The sequence below is a fragment of the Neofelis nebulosa genome, chromosome 7 (genome assembly GCF_028018385.1).
Source record: "Neofelis nebulosa isolate mNeoNeb1 chromosome 7, mNeoNeb1.pri, whole genome shotgun sequence".
Lineage (NCBI taxonomy): Eukaryota > Metazoa > Chordata > Mammalia > Carnivora > Felidae > Neofelis > Neofelis nebulosa.
In genome coordinates this window covers 6,072,934-6,093,336 of record NC_080788.1, presented here as the reverse complement: position 1 = coordinate 6,093,336, position 20,403 = coordinate 6,072,934, and the positions used below count along the sequence as shown (strand labels likewise).

Genomic DNA, 20,403 nt, shown 5'->3' with positions numbered 1-20,403 from the left:
CTGACCGCAGGGAGGAGGGAAGGACAGAAGCCCAGATCTCGGACTGTTCCGAAAGAGGGACCCGGAGTTCTTTTTTTCTTTTTTTTAATTGATCTTTATTTTGAGAGAGAGTGTGTGTGCGAGCAGGAGAGGGGAGGAGAGAGAGGGAGACAGAGAATCCCAAGCGGGTTCCAGGCTGTCAGCACAGAGCCCAACATGGGTCTCTATCTCACCAACCGTGAGCCGAAACCTAGAGTCGGACGCTTAACGGACTAGGCCACCCAGCCGCCCCAGGACCTGGGCTTCTTGGGGCACCCGTATATCTTGCAGTGTTTGGGTCTTGGCTAACTCAGGAAAGTGCTGATCTGTGATGTGTCCACGGAGGCCCCTCCCTTGTAAACACAGTGATCCCACCGCCGGCAGCTAATGAAAACGACTCACCCGCCTCTCACCCTCCCAGAACGAGGCCTGACCCGAGCAGGCCTGAGCAGTGCTTCCTTGGCGCCGTCACTGGAGAGGGTGCCCCATGCCCGAGCCGCCAGTGTCATTCATTCCACAAGTAGCATGTGCCTCCTGCACGGCTGTGCAGCCCAGGCCGACATCCAGCCAGAACAGCTGCCCGGCGCAGACCCTCCTCTGTCGCCCTGGGCCTGGGCCCTCAGCTCTCAGCCAGCTCTCCACCACGAGGGCCAAGCTGCCCGCGGAGACCGGGCCTCCCCGACAGTGTCACAGCCCGGGGCCCCTCTCCACCTTGGCTCACCCAGGACCCAATGGGAGGAGGCCGACCCCGGAATAAAGCCGATGGCCACCGGCCTGTGCCCCCGCTCCCCGAGAGGGAGCACTTCCCTCGCGGGTGTAGTGAGTTTCGGGGAAAGCCTTTCAAGCCACTCTTTGATGCTTCTCCAGTGGAACTGAATTTATTTTTTGTATTTTTAGGAATTAACTTGCAGTTCTCAGCCTCTCCCTCCCTCCCTTTCTCCCCAGAAAGGAGAGAAGGAGAAAAGAAGAAAGGGTCTGCATTGTCGCCGTGATTGGCACCGAGTGTGAATGAGGGGTCACTGCCTCGGCTGCTCCTTTTCAAGTGCACCCTCTCCCCTGCATGCTGTATTCACGAGGAACACTCTTCCTTTCAAAGCTCCTGTCTTTCTCTCCTGCTTTGTCTGTGCGCTCTCCTTCCCTTCACGCTCTGCCTTTCATTCTGAGCCCTGCCGGCTCCCTCGGGGACGCTCTCCTCCCGCCCTCCTTCCCCTTCTTCCTCTTCTATTCACTTCTTTTCTTGTTGCCTCTTTCTTTCTTCTTTTTTCTTTCTCTTTTTGAATAGTGCTTCTGTTTTCAAGGGAGAGAACGAACAGAGAAGTCGGTTTATTTGAGCAGAGAGAATGTGAGTGTGTTCATTTTCCTCCGTGGCTCCAAATGTGTTAAAAAAAAAAAAAAAAAAAGATCCCCGTGCGGGACATGGTTTCCTCCAGGCTCCCACTCCGAGAGGGAAGGGTGTTTGGAAAAGAGGCTCCGCCAGACCAGAGGGAGCCACTCACGGGCAGATGGTTCTCACTGGGAAGTCCTGAGAGTCTGTCACCAGGGGCTGGCCTGGTCCTGCCTTGTGCAGGATTCAGACATAACCCTGGGGACCTGCTCCCTCTCTGCCTGGCCCTAGGGGCGGCCTTGACGTGAGGGTCAAGGTCCGAGGTGGATGCGGACCCCCCTCCCCACCAAACCACCCTGCTCTGTGGGAGCCTCGCTCTCCTGCAAGGGAGGGCCCGGTGGAGGCCGTGAGAACACGGTGTGTAGGCTGAGCGTCGGAAAAAGGGCCGGGTTCCACACGGAGCCACGGTTGTCCGGTGTGGCCTCGGCCCCCAGAGGCGGGGGACCCTGCTTCGGCTGGACCTGGAGTCCTGGAGAGGAGGATCCTTGGAGTTTAGAGGGATGGTTGACAGAAGGTTCGACACCCAGGAAATGCGGGGAGTGGGGGGGGTGGGCAGGGAGGAGAGGTGTAGGCTGAGTGATGTCAGCACGGAGGGGAGAGTCGGAGGAAGCCCTGGGAAGATGGGAAAGCGGACGCCACTGAGCTGAGGGAACAGAGGTAGAGGGAAGCCGTGAGCGGCCTAGAGCCCAGGGAAGATGCAGGGCTGCTGCCTGGTCAGGGAAAAGCCCCGGATCCTCTGTGTTTGGAAGTGGTCACCTATGGCGTCCAGTGGGGGAAACAGAGAGCAGGGGTCCAAGAGGGGGTAGAGGACCTGACCCCCTGTTTGGGGGGTAGAGAGAAGGCAAGAAGTTGGGCACCGCCAGGGGCTGCAGCCGGCTAGGACAGCCCGGGGGACACGGGCATCTCTGGGAAGGAGCCCTGGGGTGTGGGTGGCCTGGACGATGCAGAGCAAGGGTGCTGGCATAGCCGAGAGGCCAAAGTGGAGGCCTGGGCGAGGGGGTGACTCCCAAGGGCGAGCTCTGTGTGTGTCCTCTGCCGCGCCCCGCACAGCTGGCCCATGGACGATGCCGCATAAATGTTTGTTGAAGTGTGAACTGAATTTGTCCTCAGCAGATGTTTTAATGGTTACCGCACAGCACACAGCCGAGGGCTGTGTAGAACGGAAAGTTGCATTCCCAGCGGGACCCCGTCCCCTACCCGCTGAGGGCACAGGGTATTGAGGGAAGGGGGTGGTCTCCTCCCCAAGGAAGATGGAGGCAGGGTTCCAGCCACGTCTGTGGAGCAAGGTAGAGGGGACAAGTCAGCAGCGGACGGGGAGGGTGGCGTAAGCAGGAGCGGCCGGGGTCCAGGTGGAGGGAGGGGCTCGGGGAGGTCCACCCGAACCCCTTGGAGGGTGGTTTATTCAGGAAACGTGCCTGGAGCACGGACTGTGTCCTCCCCGTGGGCCTGGGGGACGACGGGGAAAGGTAGCAAGGAATGTGGTTATCTGGGAAAGTTTGGGATTTGTACTCCGGGGAAGGACGGAGATGCCTGGGGGGCAGGTGCTGTCCCCGCTGCAGAGAGACATGTGAGACTGGGGCCAGGCGGGGAGGCCACCACCACTGCTCTCCCTGACCCCACCTGCTTCTCAAGACACCTGCTGGCAAACCTGGAGGTTGCAAGAATTAGGGGTGCTGGCTGCCCGTCAGGTATTTCCGGTTTGGGCAAGAACATCTCACACCCTATTAAGGCCCCCACAGCCACCCTGGCCTAGAGATGAAAGGGGAGCAGATCCTGGGGGTGGGGGGCAGGGGGCAGGGGTGAGGGTCTGCCTCTGGGGAAAGGCTTTCGGAGGCAGGCATGTTTCATGGGCCCCCAGCTACCAGGACAGCAGAGGAGCTGATGGTCAAGAGCTACATCAAGGACCACAGCACCTCCAGTGACCAACAGTATGGCCCCCAGCAGGTTGCCAGGTGCTAATTATAGTAGCAAATAGGCGTGGCAGGTTCTTCTGTGAGCACCTTGAATTTGTTAACTTGTAAGCAGGTGCTGTCAGAACCACCCCAGTTTAGTAAAGAGAATCAGAATATGGGGCACCTGGGTGGCCCAGTCGGTTAAGCCTCCGACTTGGGCTCAGGTCATGATCTCACAGTTCGTGAGTTCAAGCCCCACGCCGGCCCCTGTGCTGACAGCTCAGAGCCTGGAGCCTGCTTCAGATTCTCTCTCTCTCTCTCTCTCTCTCTCTCTCTCTCTCTCTCTCTCTCTGCCCCTCCCCCATCCATATTCTGTCTCTCTGCCCCTCCCCCATTCACATTCTGTCTTTCTCACAGATAAACATTGAAAATTTTTAAAAAGAGAAAGAAAAGGAATAATCACACCTCTGGGAAGGAGCAGAGGCCAGACTGAACTCAGGCCTTCGGAAACCAGTCTGGGCTCTACGTGAGTGCTTCTAGTTTTAAAACTCCTAGTATTTGTAATCCTCACAGACCGACACCTTTTCAACCCTGCCTGGATGTCCTAGCAATTTCTTTCCTTTTTTTTTTTTTTCTTTAAGCGTTTATTTATTTTTGAGAGACAGAGACAGAGTGTGAGCGGGGGAGGGGCAGAGAGAGAGAGGGAGACGCAGAATCCGAAGCGGGCTCCAGGCTCTGAGCTGTCAGCACAGAGCCCGAGGCGGGGCTTGAACCCGTAAACCGTGAGATCATGACCTGAGCCAAAGTCAGACGCTTAACCGACTGAGCCACTCAGGCGCCCCATCCTGGCAACTTGAAGTTGCTGTAAAAGCTTCTAAATGCTTCCTGCAGGCATCAATATGGAGGCAGTCACGGGGAGCACTGCTCTAAAGATGTTCTTAATCTTTCCGTGCCTCAGTTTCCTTATCCGTAGAGTGGGGGTGATGGTGCACACAGACAGTGGTCAGTACTGACTTAGGTAATGCCCGTGGAGTTGGCCCCGGCGGGCACTGACACCCGCCAGCCGGTCTGCTAACATCAGGGTCGTCATCCCCCATCTGTCCAGTGGAGGAGATGCCCATACAGATGCCAGCCAGATCGGCACCCAGCAGGGAGGATCCAATGGCATTGTGCCTGGGAGGGCTTTGTAAACTGCAGAGGGCTGTGCCTGCGTGAGCGAGCGAGTTCACTCCCCGGCCTGAGTCCCTGACGAGCTTGTGTTCCATCATGTGCTTGGCGCCCAGATCTGGGGGCGTTTGGGGGAGGGACTGCGCCAGGCCTCCCGGAGGCAGCGCTTGCTCTGAGCTGGGACGCTGCCCAGCCAGGCCTTGCTGCAGCGTGGGGAGCAGGGTGACCCTTGCCCCCTGGCCTGTGCACGTGTGAGTTCGTGTGGTTCTCACACGAGAAACTTCTCGGGCATTTTCGTTTCAGGGAATCGGGCGAAGCACAGGGGATCTCATTCTCGAATTCTCCCTTCCCCTTGTGACCACCCCCCACCCCGGGGCTGTGTTTGTGGACGGTGGGTCATCCCAGCTGTTAGAGACTGAGAAGGTGCCCGGGGGCCCCAGAAGCGGGCTACACTTGTGAGGAGAGTTGAGTTTTGTGATTTGTTTCAGAGTTTGGTCTTTTTTTTAAGTTTATTAATTTATTTTGAGAGAGAGAAAGAGGGAGAGAGAATCCCAGGTCGGCTCCGTGCTGCCAACACAGAGCCCGATGTGGGGCTCGAACCCACGAACCTTGAGATCATGACCTGAGCCAAAAATCAAGAGTCGGTCACTTAACTGACTGAGCCACCCTAGTGCCTCGGGAATTTGGCCTTTTTTGAGCCACCTTGATGGGTTCCATAGAAGAGACGATGTGTGGCATCTATGAGGACAGCTTCCACATCCTGCCAGGAAAGACACTCTTGCCTCTCCAGGGCTCCACGCTACGTCCTGGGCCCCGAGGGACCCTCATGGCCCTACAGGCATGGGGTCGGGAATGTCCAACCCCAAGCAAGCGGGGGCTCCTTTGTGGACAGACAACTAAGCTAGAATCTTCCATAAGGTCGGGTTCATTTCCAGCCTCTCTCCCTGTGCACCTGATTTGGCTACTTTTTCTTCCTCAGAATCGCAGCTGTTTTTTCCAAGTGGTCATGCTCATTCATGGGAGTGGTAAGAGCATATTTTTAGTAGTAATAAGTATATGCCAAATATTCTAGGGTCCTAGGTGATTCACCTTGTGTGTGTACATATCTTGTACATATATATTGGTGAAACCAAGAAATCACCATTTACCAAATTCCAGCCCCGTGTGCCAGGTACTTTCACTCAGTTATATATATATATATATATATTTAATGTTTGTTCATTTTTGAGAGAGAGAATGTGAGCAGAGAGGGGCAGAGAGAGCAGGGGGACAGAGGATCAGAAGCGGGCTTTGAACTCAGGATCCGTGAGATCGTGACCTGAGCCGAAGTTGGAAGCACAACTGACTGAGCTGCCCAGGCGCCCCGACTCAATTCTTTTTTAATTTTCTCCATCATTCTGAGGAACAGGCAGCTGGCATCCCCATTTTACAGTTGGGCAAACTGAGGCTCTGAGAGATGACGCAGGCGGTGGCCAGGCTGACTGCCGCCCCCGTAGGCTGACTCCCAACAGCAGGGACAGTGGTCATCCTCAACCTGGACCACAATCACCTCTGGGGAAGGCAGATATTTGCTCGTTTTATAATTGTCACCTCCACTAAAATCACTCTGGTCCTTGGGTCACGGCCCCACATGCGTTTGAATTGCAGCACCTGGGGCCCCCCCCTACGCAGATGAGGTCTCTGAAGCGATCTGGATTGAAGAGGAAGCCGGGTCCCGCTTGGGCTGTGCTGGCCGCTGGGGACACCTCCTCTGAGTTTGTGGAACCGCCCCCCTCTGGGGACCTGGCGGAAGCCAGGTCCCTCTCCTGGAGACCTGGGGACCTCTCTCTGGGGACCTGGCGGAGAGCCAGGTCCCTCTCCTGGGGACCTGGGGACCTCTCTCTGGGGACCTGGCGGAGAGCCAGGCCCCTCTCCTGGCTCTCCCTGTCCTCCAGGACTCCCCCCCCCACCTCTCCTCCAGCCCGTAGATGAGGCCCCCCGGGGCGCACCCCGTTAGCTCCCGGTACCGTACGGACCCAGCAGCACCCGGCTGGGATGCCCGACCTGCCTTCCCTGCCAGTCTGTCGCCTGACTTCTTATCTCACAGCTGCACTGTGGGTTCCCTCCACCTGCCCTGTGCGTGTGTTCCCCCCTGCCCGGGCCAGTCCGCAGGGTCCTCAAGTATGCACATGGGCTCCCACTCCTCGCGTGGGTCCTGTCCCCCAACTCGCTGCGTGAAGGGGACTAAGGAGAGAACAGAGTTGCAAGTTGCTCCGGCTTGCCACTGATCCCAGCCTGTGTGGACGGCGTGTGTGCCTGATGTCTGCGCGCACACTGTCAGCCTAAGTGTTGCACCAGCTGTCCCTCCCCCCAGGAGATACAGGGAGGCATTACGTGAATGAGAGAGGCATTTTTTTTTTTCCCTCCTCTCCTGGCATAAATCTGTTCTCGAGTCGGGCGTGTGGGTGACTGCAAAATAAATGTTGATTACGGCATGGGCATCAGCAGGCAGGCGTGCCAGGGGCTCTGCCAGGATGGAGTCCCTGGGGCGACTCACACGGGTTGCCGTGAGAAAGAAGAGGAGGGCTCTGGGCCCAGGCCCCGCTCCTCCCCCATCCTCGCCCCTCCGCACCTTCTCTGCCCGCTGCTCTTCTCCCCTCCTCCATCCTGGGCCTCCAACTGGCCGGGCCCTCTTCGGCTCTCCTGCATTTCAGCCTTCCCCAGGAAGCAGCCTTCCTCTGCCCGCTGCTCTTTTCCCCTTCTCCATCTCTGGGCCTCCCCAGCCCTCCTCCCCCTCCCCGCCACCGCCGACCTTTGTGTCCTGAGCACCAGGGATCAAGCTCACTGGGCTGGTGGGCTCAGTTAAACCTGCCCACAGCCCGGGGAGATGGTTGTCGCAGATGAGGGGATGGGCACGCACGCAAACCAACGTGTTGGGATGCGGCCGGCTCTGTGGTCCACTCCCTGAGCGTCTGTGGCCGCCTTCTGAAGGGCCAGCTTACAAGGAAAAATGTTCCTGACCCCTTAGGTGGAAATGGAGAAAAAAGCAAAGTAGCTCTGTCCCTTTTGTGGTGCCCCGCACGTTACTGCTTATTTCCTGTCTGCTGCTTTGCTCTACTGTTTCGTAGTTCTTCGTCTTGTCTTTCTCACCAAATCGGGAGGTCCCTGAGAGTGGGGATCTTTGGGTCCCCCCAGCACCCGGCACTGGCCTGGCCCCAACAGAGTGGATGGGGATAGAAAGAATAAGAATGAGAGCTCCTAGAAACGGAGTCCTTCCTGTGCCCCAGCCGTGTTGTCAAATTCTATCTCCCTGGTCTCCTTGACCTTAAAAGCACGAGCATTTGAGTGAGACCCAAGAGCGGAAACCCAAACTCCAGCTTTCTTGGGCGTATCTGGGGACTTTGCACAGGTGGCTCAACTTCTCTGTGCCCGGGTTTCCTCCTCTGTAAAGCGGGTTCTGTTAGCAGGACTCCATGCTTTCGATACATGATCTCATCCGGGACAAGCCTGACCTGAAGGAAGAACCTTGGTACGAGGTAGATCCTGTCCATACGCCTACTCCAGCTCACAAGGAAATTGCCCCAGGCCATGCAGCTCATAAGTGGCAGAGACAGGGGTGCAAGCCAGACCTGCCGGACTGAGAGCCAGGTTCCTCACCTCTGATCCTCTGCAGAGCCGAAACCTGTCCTTCCCTTCCTCTGTCTTCCTCCTTAGGTCTTGCTCGTGGGGTTCCTGAGGTGCTAAGCCAGCCTCTGGGCGGAGAAGCTGAGTTGTGTCATTGACACCTCTGTGACCAGGCCCTGCCAGCTGCAGCCGATAGGGTAGGCCGCCGCCGGGACCTGCTCCCGCAGCTTGGTCCCAGGGCTTAGGGGACCGATACCAGGACTAATGCCCTGGCCCAGGAACTGGTCACAGCTCCCATAGATGCTCACAAGCCTGCGGGACTCCCAAAGACCCAGGACCTCTTTTTCTCCATGTGACTCTTTGTCTCACAGGGGAGTAATACCATTTTCCACCAGCCCCTCTATTCTGTCTGTCGCTTTGAGACGCTGGGGCCACAGTGATAATCGGCTTGCTTGTAATTTCTGTGGTAAATCTCTTTGTTTCTCCTGTCATTTCTGATCACTCCAGATTAAACACAGAAATGTAGAAAGAAGGTCAGGGGGGCTGGGCCAGGGGGCGGCCTGACCTGCCCCTCCTGGGAACATGGGAAGAAGGGACGTTAAAAGGGGGAAAACATGATTATAATCCATTCAAAGCCCCCCTTTACCTCTTACTGGCTGTGTGATTTGGACAAGTAACAGCCCTCCCGAGCGTCGGTTTGCCCATCTGTAAAGTGAAAATTAAAATGCCCATCTCCCTGGGCAGACCTGGTTACAAGAGTGGACACTTCCTTATCTCAGAGGCAATTTAAGATTATGGTGAAGAGTGAATCTTGACAAATGAATGAATCCAGCATCCTGTTTGGAGGGGGAGGGCCTGGTATGTTGGGCATCCCCCCTGCCGTGTGCCGAGGGGGGCGGGGTGGTCCCTGGGCTGCACTGAGGAGGGATTCTGGACCTGGCTTATCCCGAACTCTAGGTCCTGCCCTTGCTTCATCCTGGGGTGGGGGGGGGGGGGGAGGCCTCTGGCGTCTCCCCCAGCCCCCTGGAGTGCCTGCCCCCAATGAGCCCTCACCTGGGCCCCTCACAGCTGTCCCCCCTGAGTTGTGCCTTTGCCTCCTCCCTTCCGCGGGTGAGGCCAGAAAGGAGCCTGCGTGGTGGCAGGCAGGGGGCCCATTCTAGGATGTGTCTGCGTCTGGGGGCTACCTAAGAAAGAGAACGGTGGCTGGGACTGAATGGAGAGGCCAGGGCTGCTGGTGAAACGGGGTTTCTTTTCCCTCCTTTCTTCCTTCCTTTTTCTGTTTTCCTTTTTCTTAAGCAAGAGGTAAATAAACGTTGCCCTTAGATGACAAGAGAACATTGAAGGAGGTAAAAACACGGCAAAAAGGGGGTGAGAGACCAGAGGCAAAGGACAGAGGGGCATTTGGACCTTACCCCGCGCTCAGGGGAGAGATGAAAGAGGAAAGAACGAGATGGGAGCATGGGAGCGCGGGACCAAGTGGCAGAGCGGTGGATGAGGTTGCCACGGAAACAGGAGGAGGGGAGGGATGGAGGGAGAGGAAGACGGGATGGAGAAAGCTGAGGTCTCAGTGAGGGCGGGGCCTGGTGAGGAGGAAGGAAAGCCACGAGGGGCTCCCAGGGCTGAATTAGGCCCTGGAGGAGAAACTGAGGCTGGCAGGGGAAAAACACAGGCCCCGGGAAAGCTCATCCCTGCCCAGGGCTGGCCTGGGCCCTGGGGAGACCCAGCTGGAGTCGGCTGCACCCACCCTGCAGGGGGGCCTGCCTCTCTCCAAGCCTCAAGTTTCCACAACTGTAAAACAGAAACGGTCCTCCCAACCCCAGAGGGCCACCTGGAAGCCTAGAAATTGTGTGTGATGAAGCTCAGGCCCAGTAAATGCCCATTCCTTCAGCTGTGATTCTTATCTTTGTTTGTTTGTTTTCCCCTGTTACGTGAAGCTGGTGATCTTTGGGTCCAGCGTAGTGTAGTTGTTTGGAGGGCAACATGTGCTTTTTGCTTCAGGGATCGGAGGAAAGACATGGAGTCTTCCGGAAACAGGAGGCCAGCTGTCCCTTCCCCTGGGAACAGACGGTGGTCCTGAAGCTCAAGGAAGGAAGTCAAGGCTCAGGGGAGGAGGGTGGTTCCACCTGGGGCTCAGCAAGGGACCTCTATTTTTCTTTGCATTTGAATATGGGTGTTCTCAAAAGGACAACCTTTATTCTATATGTACACATACAGCAGATAATGGGAGTGCAGAGCGGGGAGGGGGGTGGGGGGGGGGTAACAGAGACAAGCTCCCTGCCCCACCTTTGTAGTCTGTCATCTAACTGGAGTTCCAGATAGTAAGCCAACAGCTGTATAAATCAATATATCATTAAAAATTGTAATAAGGTCGAGGAAGAGAAAGGGAGAGTATTCAACATATAACTTCTTAGAAGCTGGGGCTGCAGACCTGATTGGGGACACGGAGGGAGTCAGGGAAGGCTTCCCGAGGAAGGTCTGCGAGCTGAAAGGTGAAAAATCGGGAAGAGCATTCCAGGCACGGGGAACAGCATGCGAAAAGGCGTGTTCAGGCAAGTCTGTTAAAGAAGGAAAAAAGGCCGCGTGTCTGGAGGGTGATACGTAAGGGGACTTGCCGCTCGCTGTAAAGTTGCCGCAGGGGCAGAGACCAATCATGCAAGTTCTTCTAAGCCCTTGGGTGAGGTGTTTGCTCTTGATTGTGGGAGCAGTGGAAATGCCTGGGGTTCTCGGCAAGGTGAGAAGCCAGGATTGTTTTAGCGTTGAAGGTCAAGAGGCAGCTGTGAGGCCGAACTCTTGAGAGCTCAGGACACTTCCTGCAGGCTGGTTGAATGGTGGGAATCCCTTGCTACCCAGTCCCACCGTGCCCACCCTCACCGCCACCAGACAATGGAAGGCAGACGCCCTGGCGGGGGAGCCTGAGCACGAGTGGCCACCATATTTGATGTGGTGGGACAGAAACGTATCAGGAATCAGGGTCCATTGTGGGGTGGGGGCTTGGGGCCCCAGTTCCCACATCTCTAAACTTTGGCATTGGACAAGAGGGTCCACAAAGTTCCTTCCAGCCTTGCCAATGAAGATTCCAAAGCCAGCATTGAGGAGGGTACACAGCCCAAGTGGCCGAGGCCAAGGGCCATCAGCAGAACCACTGTTCTGCTGTGGGAGAACCCATCTTTCCTGCTTTGTGGTAAAGAAACAGATGCATCTGGCCAGGGAGCCGGTGGGGTGTCAGCCAGGAGGACGCAAGGCCCACGGCTTCTGGGGGCCTGGTGACTTCAGATCAAAGACACCATATCATTCCCATACTGGCATCAAGGGGAAGCTTCCCTGTGTCCTGTGGGCAGCTCTGCAGGCGGCCTGGCATTTGCCCCCATAATTTGTGCATCGGATGCCCGGTTAGTATTTAGGCTCATTTCTATAAGGATCAGAGACCCACCTGCCTTCCCTCAGGACAAAGGGGGTTGACTGTCGGCAGGATTCCCCAGGCTAGAAGCAGGGGCTGGCCCCATCCAGCGACCAGGGCTCCCCGGGCCCTCCCGAAGGTGCCTCAGTCCATCTCTGACCAGGGCCTCGCTCCTCTGGAGGGGAGCCTCCTTCTCCTCCCCAGCCCCCACTCACCGTACCCCAGTCTTGCTCAGGATCTCTGCCCCCTCGTGTCCTGGCCTGACTCCATCTAATGGCAGGTCTTCGTGAGTTCCTTGTATGTCTGCTCCTGTGGGTGAGGCTGTGAGGCTTGGTGCCTAGCCCTGTTTCCAGAAGAGGAACCCGTTTCGCCTAAGCCCATCTGGGGCACGGGAGGAGCAGGCCAAAGTGTGGGTCCAGCTCCTGTGTGAACTGCCTGTGTGGGGTGGCCCAGGCTGGGAGTGAGGCAGCTGCCCACAGGGGAGGGGGAGGAAGGAGCCCACGTGGGATGGTTTGTCACAGCTTCAGGAAGGTAGAGTACTCTGTTTGTTTTAATTCCAGTACAGTTAACATACAGTGTTACGTTAGTTTCAGGTGCACGATACGGTGATTCAACACCTCCATACATCACCCGCGCCCATCACAAGTGCCCTCCTTAGTCCCCATCCCCTGTTTCCCCATCCCTCCCATCCCCCTCCCCTCTGGTGACCCGCAGTGTGTTCTCTAGCGTGAAGTCTGTTTCTTGGTTTCTGTCTCTCCTTTTGTTTCTCCTTTGCCCCCTTTGTTGTGTTTCTTAAATTCTACATATAAGTAAGGTAGGGGGGGCGCCTGGCTGGCTCAGTCAGAAGAGCCTGCGACATCTCTGGGTCGTGAGTTCGAGCCCCACGTTGGATGTAGCAATTATTAAAAATAAACAAATAGGGGCTCCTGGATGGCTCAGTCGGTTAAGCATCCGACTTCGGCCCAGGTCGTGATCTCGCGGTTCGTGGGTTCGAGCCCCGCGTCGGGCTCTGTGCTGACAGCTCGGAAGCTGGGGTGTGTTTCAGATTCTGTGTCTCCCTCTCTCTCTACCCCTCCCCAGCTCACACTGTATCTTTCTCTCTGTCTAAAAAAAAATGTAACAATAATAAATACATAAATAAATAAACAAACAAACAAACTTAAAAAAAAAATAGCTCCCCGGGCCCCATTCCCAGATACCCAAGGCCCCGGCACCGGCACTCTTAGTCAAACGATGCCTTTGGACCCTGTGAAACCAGGATGTTTGCCCTTGGGAGAGTTTGAGGCAGAGAGGTCACACAGATACAGTGGGCCCAAGGTTGTCCCTCTTGCCACAGGGGCTCCATCCCTTGTTTTCTTGAATTTAGGGATCCCTGTGACCTCCCTGGAGGAGGGGGCCTCACACAGTGGCCACTCTAGGGCAGCCAGGCCCTCCTCAGCCCTCAGCTTGTAAAGCAGAGGTGTGGCTCCCAAGGTGGGTGCGTCTGGGTGCCCCCAGGCCTGGGAGGCCAAACAGGGAAGGGCTTTCAGACCAGGCCTTGCTGCCACAGGTCTGCGGGAGGAACTGTCCTGCCTGCGAGGGTGTCCCAGGTAAGAATAACTCAGAGCTCCTTGGCCTGAACCCCTGGGGACTCTGAGCAAGGCCTCCTCTGTGCAGCCTGGAGGCCCCCCCTGTGGAAGAGGCAGGATTGTCCTGAGGTTGAGGCAGGTAAAGGGGCAGAGAAGAGCAAAGCATCTGTGGAACTCTGGCAAGGATTTCACCCAGGTCCCACTCATTCCTTCATTCGTTCATTCCAGAGCCCTCAGTGACCGTGGGCTCTTTCCTCCCGGCCTGCCTACCCCGGTGTCTTTCTGTCAGCACTCTCCCCCACTGGGCCCACCGTGTTCCCTCACCGTCACTGTCCTCTGGGTGGGCTGTCTGGTAGGGGAGGTGATCATAAACATACAGTTATGAATCAGCGTGATCGTATAGACTTTTCCAGAGAAACAGAACCAGTAGGATACATATATATATATGCACAAAGAGAGAGAGGGATTTATTTTAAGGAATTGGCTCACCCAATTGTGGGGGCTGGCAAGTCCGAAATCTGCAGGGCAGACTGGCAAGCTGGAAACTTGGGCAGGATTTCCAGGATTCCGTCTTGAGGCAGAATTCCTTCTTCTCTGGGAAACCTCCGATGTTCTCGTAAGGCTTCAGCTGACCGATGAGACCTGCCCCCATTAGGGAGGGCAGTCTGCTTTGCTTAAAGTAAACTGGTTGTACGATGTTAATCATACCCACAGGATAGTTCCCTGCAACATCCAGACGGGTGTTTGACCAAACAGCGGGGCACCGCGGCCTGGCCAGATGTACAGTAAAATTAACCTGAGGGTCTCAGGCTGTGGAAGAGGCCCTCGCCCTGCCCCACAGGCTGAGGAATGTTTCCCCGGAGGCGGTGCCTGCGATGAACCTTAAAGGATGAGGGGGTTTTCACTCAGTGCAGGGGAAGGGCAGGCCTGGCAGAGGGGTCAGCCTGTGCAAAAGCCCTGAGGTAGGAAACAGGTGTTTGTGCACACTGCAGAGGTACGGGAAGATTTAGTGGAGGGTCAGGCAGAGCCTGGCTGGGGACAGCACCGAGCACTCAGCTAAGGCATGAGGACTTTATCCTATAGGCCACATGGCTGAGGGTGGGCTTGGGGCCACAACCTGTCTTTGCCTTGCCCTCTCACTGTGTGACCTTGGACCAGTCCCTTCCCTGGGCCTCCCTTTCTGCATCTGTAAAAAGAAGTGGTCGGGCACGTTGTATGTGCGGTTTGTGGGCCGGTGGCACTGTGTTGGTGGCCCAGCCACTCTGACTCCTGGAGGCGGGCTCAGCAAATCTGTCCACGGAGAAAAGGGGAAGCTGAGACAAAGGGAGACTCACACACTTCCCCCTTGGCCGCCGCACCCCCCCCCCCCCCCCCCGTCTGCTCCCTCGTTGCGGGCCTCACGCTGCTGAGTCCAGTGAGGCCCGGGGCTGGCAGAAGTGAGACTGTGGCAAGCAGCCCCGAGGTTTGCACAAGACTCCAGTTCTGGCTTCTGCTTCCTCTTCCTTTCTGGGGACGTGAGCGGATTTACCTTTAAGTCTTCAGTGAGGGAGACGGCCGGGGAAATGGAGGGCGGTTTTGCCACAAGTTGGAAGTCCGTGAGTGCTTACACCTGGGATCGCCCTCTCTCCTCCCTGGAGAAGCCACCTGCCGCGCACACGCCAGGCTCAGCCTCTCTGGGCCCAGGGGCCCAGACGCACATAGAGCCCCAGCAGTACAGCTGGTGACGGGAGCAGAAAGAGAAGCCAGAGCCGGATGCCATGGGGGTGGGAATGCCCGAAGGAGGAGTGAGACCATCCTCTGTTCTCTGCTGGCCCCCGAACTGTCTCCCCAGGGCCCCACCCCCAGGGCTGCACCCCCCAACCCAGAGAGCCCGCCCAGGGCAGCTCCTTGCGGGCGGGAACTTCATTTTGCTGTCGACAGCATCCCTACAACCGAGACTGGTACCCAGCACCTTGTGGGTCCCCAGTAGCTGTAACTGGGTCCGTGGTTCCATGGCAGGACTGGAGACTTTGCCTCTGGGCCACCTGGTGATTCAAGGCCAACATGAAGGGGTCAGGGGTAAACTCGCCCTCCCAGGAGAAGCCCAGAGCTCTGTGGAGCCCGGGTCAGGGCACGGGTCCTGACACCTACTAGATCCTCCACGGGTGGTCGGTCATCAAAGTGAACTGATCGTGGGCGCGTGGGGACATCCCAAGGCTGGGATGGCAGAACGCCCATGGTATTCCTAGGTCGGCAGTTGGATTTTGAGACGATGTCCTGGTGGTAGAATTTAGTCCAAGAATAAGCCGGTGGTCACTTCCTTCACAGAGGCTCCAATCCCAGCAGCCCCAAGCCAGTCCAGGCCTCCCACATCTTCCACCCGAACTCCGCCCCACGGTCTGTGTTTTGGGGACACTGGCCACCCCAAGTGCCCCAGCCCTCTCCTGCTCTCAGAGGGGAATGTGCACAGGGCAGGGGACTCCCTGACAGGAAAGGTGCTTTCAGAGCAGTGTGGGGAGAAGAAATGCAGCGGTGATGCTGGGTGACGGGCAGGTAGGCCAAAGATTAACCCATGCTCAAGGTTCCAACGAGCCACTTGTGCCCTTTTGACAGATGAGGAAACCGAAACCCTGTGCGGTCAGGTGACTTGTCTGGGGTCACACAGCAAGTCCCTCATTAATGCATTTGACAAGAGTGTCCGTGTTTATAGGGACCATTGTAGTACCCAGTAGGTGAAGGGACAGCAGGGACAGCGCTCTGGGGGGGTGGGGGGCACGGGTCCCTGTCTGGCTGGGGAAGGCCTCCTGCTGGGCCTCAGGGGTGTGGCTTGGGGCCCTCCCAAGGGGGCTGGTGCCCTGGGAGTAGGACTGCTCCTTCCCTCTCCTTCCTCTGCTTTTGTTTCTTGACCTCCGCAGCCTCTCCCTCCCCTTTCCCCCCACTTCCTCATCCCTCCCCCCTTCCCCTCTCTCCCTTCCCCTCCTTCCCTCTCTCCATCTCTCCCTCCCCCTCTTCCCCTCTCCCCCTCTAAGTCTCCCTCTCCCACTCTTCCCTCCCCCTTTCTCTCCCCTCTCACCTCCTCGGCCTCCCCACTTCTGCTGTGGCCTCCCTTCCCCCCACTCCCAGCTCCAGGGTTTAAGCTATTCCCTCCCCTTCGTTTCCCTGCCGGAGCCATGTCCTTTCTCTGCACCCTGGGGAACCAAGGGTACCCTGGCAGGAGGCTGAACTCCATCCTGCCCGGATGGATGCCCCTCTCCTCCTAGCAGGCTGTGGAGAGCCCGCGAAGGTCCCAGTTCCCCTCTCTCTTGGACACTGGTGAGCTTTTGTTCTGAGCCCCGGCAGGAGTGGTGGGGCAAAGGCCTTGCCCTGAGAGGGGAGCGCCACCAGGGGGCTCCAGGCAGATGACACAAGGGGCCTGGGTTGGGGGAGGTGCCTGGCTCCCAGGTGGTGCGCGCCTGGCTCCCAGGTGGTGCGCACCTGGCAGGCTCTGCTCCCGCCCTGGGTAGCCTCAAGCTGGGGCCTAAACACAAGGGCCGGAGCCAGTGTGTGCGGAGGGGAGACCTAAAAGGTGGCCCAGGAGGAGGAGAAGTAGTGACACTGGGTTGCAGAGCCCCCGCCTGCCCAACTACCCGTTTCTCTGTGTGGCGGACGGAACACGCACGTGAAATGCAGGGGGATCAGATGCCGTCTGTCTCCTTTCTCGGGGCCTCTGTCTCCGCACACGGGGCCCCTGCGCAACCCGCACGCGCATGCGCAGGGTGGTATGTGTTCTTCTCAGGCAAGTGTCTGTCCCGTGTACGTGGAAGGCAGGGGTCGGCCTGGCCAGGCGGGCACGGGGCTCGTGCGGACTCCAGGAGGAAGTGCGGTCGGGGTGCAGACCGGTAGGGGCCCCTGGCCGCCCTAGAGGGGACCCCGGAGCAGCCAGACAGGAATAGCCCCGAGGCTTCCCAGTCGCAGTTTGCCCGGGGCCCATGAGCACCTGCTGTCTCCCCGGGACCTGAGGACCCCAGGGCAGCACCTGGGAGCTGCGGCCAGGCCCACACCCCTGACGCCATCTGCCAGGGTGCACAGGCAAAGGAACCGAGCTGGGCGCGCCGGGCCCAGATGGGGCCGGGCTGGAGGGCCCACAGGCCTGCCCGCAGACCCAGCTGTGCCCCGACAGGACGCTAAGCATGTGACTTAGGCGCAGGGTTCCTGGGCTGTGAAACGGAGTGCACGCAACCCCCACGCCCACTCCCCATGGGGTGGTTTTTCGGATTAAATGACTCACCTGGGATCTTCTGAGCGCTCAGCAAAGCCAGACCTGTAGCCCTTTTGCCCACATTTGTGGCTCGTTGGCCCCTCTGCGTCCCGCCCCGCTTGGGCACAGACCCCTGAGCAGGTCCCCTTTTACACCCAGGCATGGGCTCCTGTCACAGAAACCTGGAGTCCAGCCCCAAAGTCAAAACTGCCTGCCTGGTCGGGGGCTGGGGTGATCCTTAGGAGTGGCCCCTTTCAGTCTTAAAGGTCACTCCTAACAGGATGGTCACCTGTACGGTGACCCGCCCCTCGGGGGGGACCACACCAGACCTGAGCTCCAGCTCCCCACGGCTCCTCTGCCGCCAGAGTGAGGATTTCTTTGCTCCCACTCCCCAGGTCCCTTGAGGTTGCCAGGAAGGGAGGGTGCCAGCTTTGGGATTGAGGAGAGGAAGACAAAGAGAAAACTAACATTTTTTTAAATTATTTTTTTTGGGGCGCCTGGGTGGCGCAGTCAGTTAAGCGTCCGACTTCAGCCAGGTCACGATCTCGCGGTCCGTGAGTTCGAGCCCCGCGTCAGGCTCTGGGCTGATGGCTCGGAGCCTGGAGCCTGTTTCCGATTCTGTGTCTCCCTCTCTCTCTGCCCCTCCCCCGTTCATGCTCTGTCTCTCTCTGTCCCAAAAATAAATAAAAAATGTTGAAAAAAAAATAAATAAATAAATTATTTTTTTAAGTTTATTTATTCTGAGAGAGAGCATGTGAGCAAGTGCAGGCAGGGGAGGGGCAGAGAGAGCGGGAAAGAGAGAATCCCAAGCAGGCTCTATGCCATCAGCACGGAGCCCAACACAGGGCTCGAGCCCGTGACTCCGGGTTCGCGGGTTCACGACCTGAGCCGAAATCAAGAGTCAGACACTCAAGCGACTGAGCCGCCCGGGCGCCCCGAGGGAACGAACATTTGCACTGATGTCCTCACCTGTCCTTACCACCCCACGGCCAGGCACTGCGTCCCCTCCACAGAAATGAATCTGAGGCTCGGGACACTGTGGGTTCTGCCCCAGCGAGAAAAGGGCAAAATGTGAATTTGAACTCCAAACCTAGCGTAGGCTCCGCTGCTGGGGATGGGTTCCTCCCTCTGCTGGCCCTGACTTCAGGGAAGTCTAGAAAAAGTGCTGCGTTTGTGGTTCGCTCAAACCCACAACGGGGCGTGAAGGCTGTCACCTGGAGCTGTGTCACACTGGCCACTGAGAGCAGAGGCAAGGATACTGCCCCACCGGGTGGCCCTAGGGGGCACAGTGGTCTCCTCTGAGGACTCCTTGAGGGCAGGACCCTGCCTCGCCTCCCTCGAATGTCTGAGCGCAAGGCCCAACCCATAGCAGGGATTTAGCAAAGTTTTTGTCGCGCTACAAAATGAATGAGTTCTTAGTTCCTAGAATGAATGAGTTCTTGTCCCAGAAACACCCCAACCTTGGCAGAATTTGGGGCCCTGGAATGGAGAAATCTCTAGGCTCTGTGGCCTTACCAGCAGGAAAATCTTCCAGAGGTCTGGGCAAATAGCGAAGTTAATTGTTTACATTTGGTGAGGGCTTTATAATTACCTAATCCCCCTTCACCGGGTTATGACCTGGGCCCTTGCAATCCTTCCTCGCAGGGGTAGGTGTTTCCATTCCCATTTTTTAGATGGGGAAACTGAGATGCTGAGGTGACTTTGAAGTGACTCTCCTCAGAGTGACTCTTGTCACTTGTAAGTGACAGAGCTAGGACTTGGGGCCGAGCTGCCTGACCTCCATTTCCGTGCTCTTTCCAGCAGGGGAAGTGGGGGGGTGGGCTGAATCAGGTGTAGCCCCTCCAGCCTGTTCCAGGTGGACCCTGAATCCCGTGTCAGGTTCTGTTCATCTGACCCCTTCCACGAGAGCCTTCCTTGAAGATTAATAGTTTAATCTGTAGTGTCTGTTTCAAGGAAGCTAAATTCCTGTCTGGGGTATTTTATTTTTAGCCCGCTTCAGGAAGGGGAAGCTGCACCGGCCTGTGGGGGGAGGGAGACACCAGGCTCGGGGCCGGCTTCCTGAGGAAAGGCCGCAGCCCGCGCCATGCGCCTGACTGTGACCCTGAGACCAGACCAGGCAAGGCAGGCGGGAGCCACCCCAGGAATGTCTTTCCCCTTCGCCTGGAGCAGGCGCTGAGCGGGGTGGGCGTTCTAACCGTGCCCTCCCACATCCGGGGCACACATCCTGGTCCTGGGGAGGCCCGGAGAGGGTGCCAGGGTGGGCGGGGAGGGCCGGGAAGTCCCAGGAACAGGTGGAATTTGAGGAAAGCCTGGGAGGCCGGCGGGAGGGGCTGGGTGCTCAGCACGGGTGCGGGTGCGAGAACCCTGTGCAAGGCCGGCTACTCCGTCCCTAGGAAGGCCAGTGCACCCGGGGTCTGGACCGGGCAGGTGGGTGCCTTGGCTTCTGTGAAAGGACCTGGTAGGTCAGAGAGCATGCCTGGGAACCTGGGAGCTGGCTCCTCAGACCTTCTCTCAAACATGTTGGCCATCACGAGGCCCTTCCTTCCAATCAGATCTCACATGAGGTTCCAGTTGTACAAATCAGATAAAAGCTGTATTTAAAAAAAAAATTTTTTTTTAATGTCTTTATTTTGGAGACAGAGGGCGAGTGGGGGGAGGAGCAGAGAGGGAGGGAGACACAGCATCTGAAACTGTCTCCAGGCTCTGGGCTGTCAGCACAGAACCCCATTTGGGGCTCAAACCCCTGAACCGCGAGATCATGACCTGACCCCAAGTCCAACGCTTAACCGACGGAGCCACCCAGGCACCCCAAAAGCTGTATTTTTAATTGGCATACATTTGGATATCTGAATGTATTATACTTAGCTAATCCAGAACAGTAACCTGTCGTGACAGACACAGTCTTATAGCATCAGGCTTGAAAGACAGATCGACCTCGGCTCCATATTTATTTATTTATTTTTTCTTTCTTTCTTTCTTTTTAACCAAAGCACCTCACTCATATGGTCAAGCCATTACAAATGGTGACAGCTGTTTAACACCTCACTGTACAGTCTGAGGGTCTGTGCGAAATTAATTGCCTTGGCAACAAAGCCAGTGAAGCTACAGAATGTGTTGGAATGAGGTATATGTTACATGTAGGGAGATGGGTTTTCCAA

General features: G+C 57.2%; 1 protein-coding gene and 2 long non-coding RNA genes across 7 annotated transcripts in view; 1 reads left to right on the top strand and 2 right to left on the bottom strand.

The window, feature by feature from the left end:
* Positions 1-20,403, top strand: part of ZNF710 (zinc finger protein 710) — a 71,106-nt gene that overhangs the window by 37,231 nt on the left and 13,472 nt on the right. Inside the window, exon 1 of one of the 5 annotated variants that reach the window (XM_058736565.1) lies at positions 15,791-16,320. The exons of the other annotated variants lie outside the window; for them this stretch is intronic. Coding sequence (XP_058592548.1) covers positions 16,247-16,320 — 74 coding nt within the window. The 5' untranslated portion in view covers positions 15,791-16,246. Of the gene's footprint in view, positions 1-15,790; positions 16,321-20,403 lie in introns of those variants that run through there. 5 annotated transcript variants of the gene reach the window in all.
* LOC131516020 (uncharacterized) lies at positions 5,647-9,035 on the bottom strand. The gene is made up of 2 exons (XR_009263809.1): positions 8,098-9,035; positions 5,647-6,012 (listed from the first exon to the last, which is right to left on the bottom strand). It is a non-coding gene; the product is annotated as an uncharacterized LOC131516020 (long non-coding RNA).
* On the bottom strand, positions 10,396-12,088 carry LOC131516019 (uncharacterized). Its single transcript, XR_009263807.1, has 2 exons — positions 11,677-12,088; positions 10,396-10,619 (listed from the first exon to the last, which is right to left on the bottom strand). It is a non-coding gene; the product is annotated as an uncharacterized LOC131516019 (long non-coding RNA).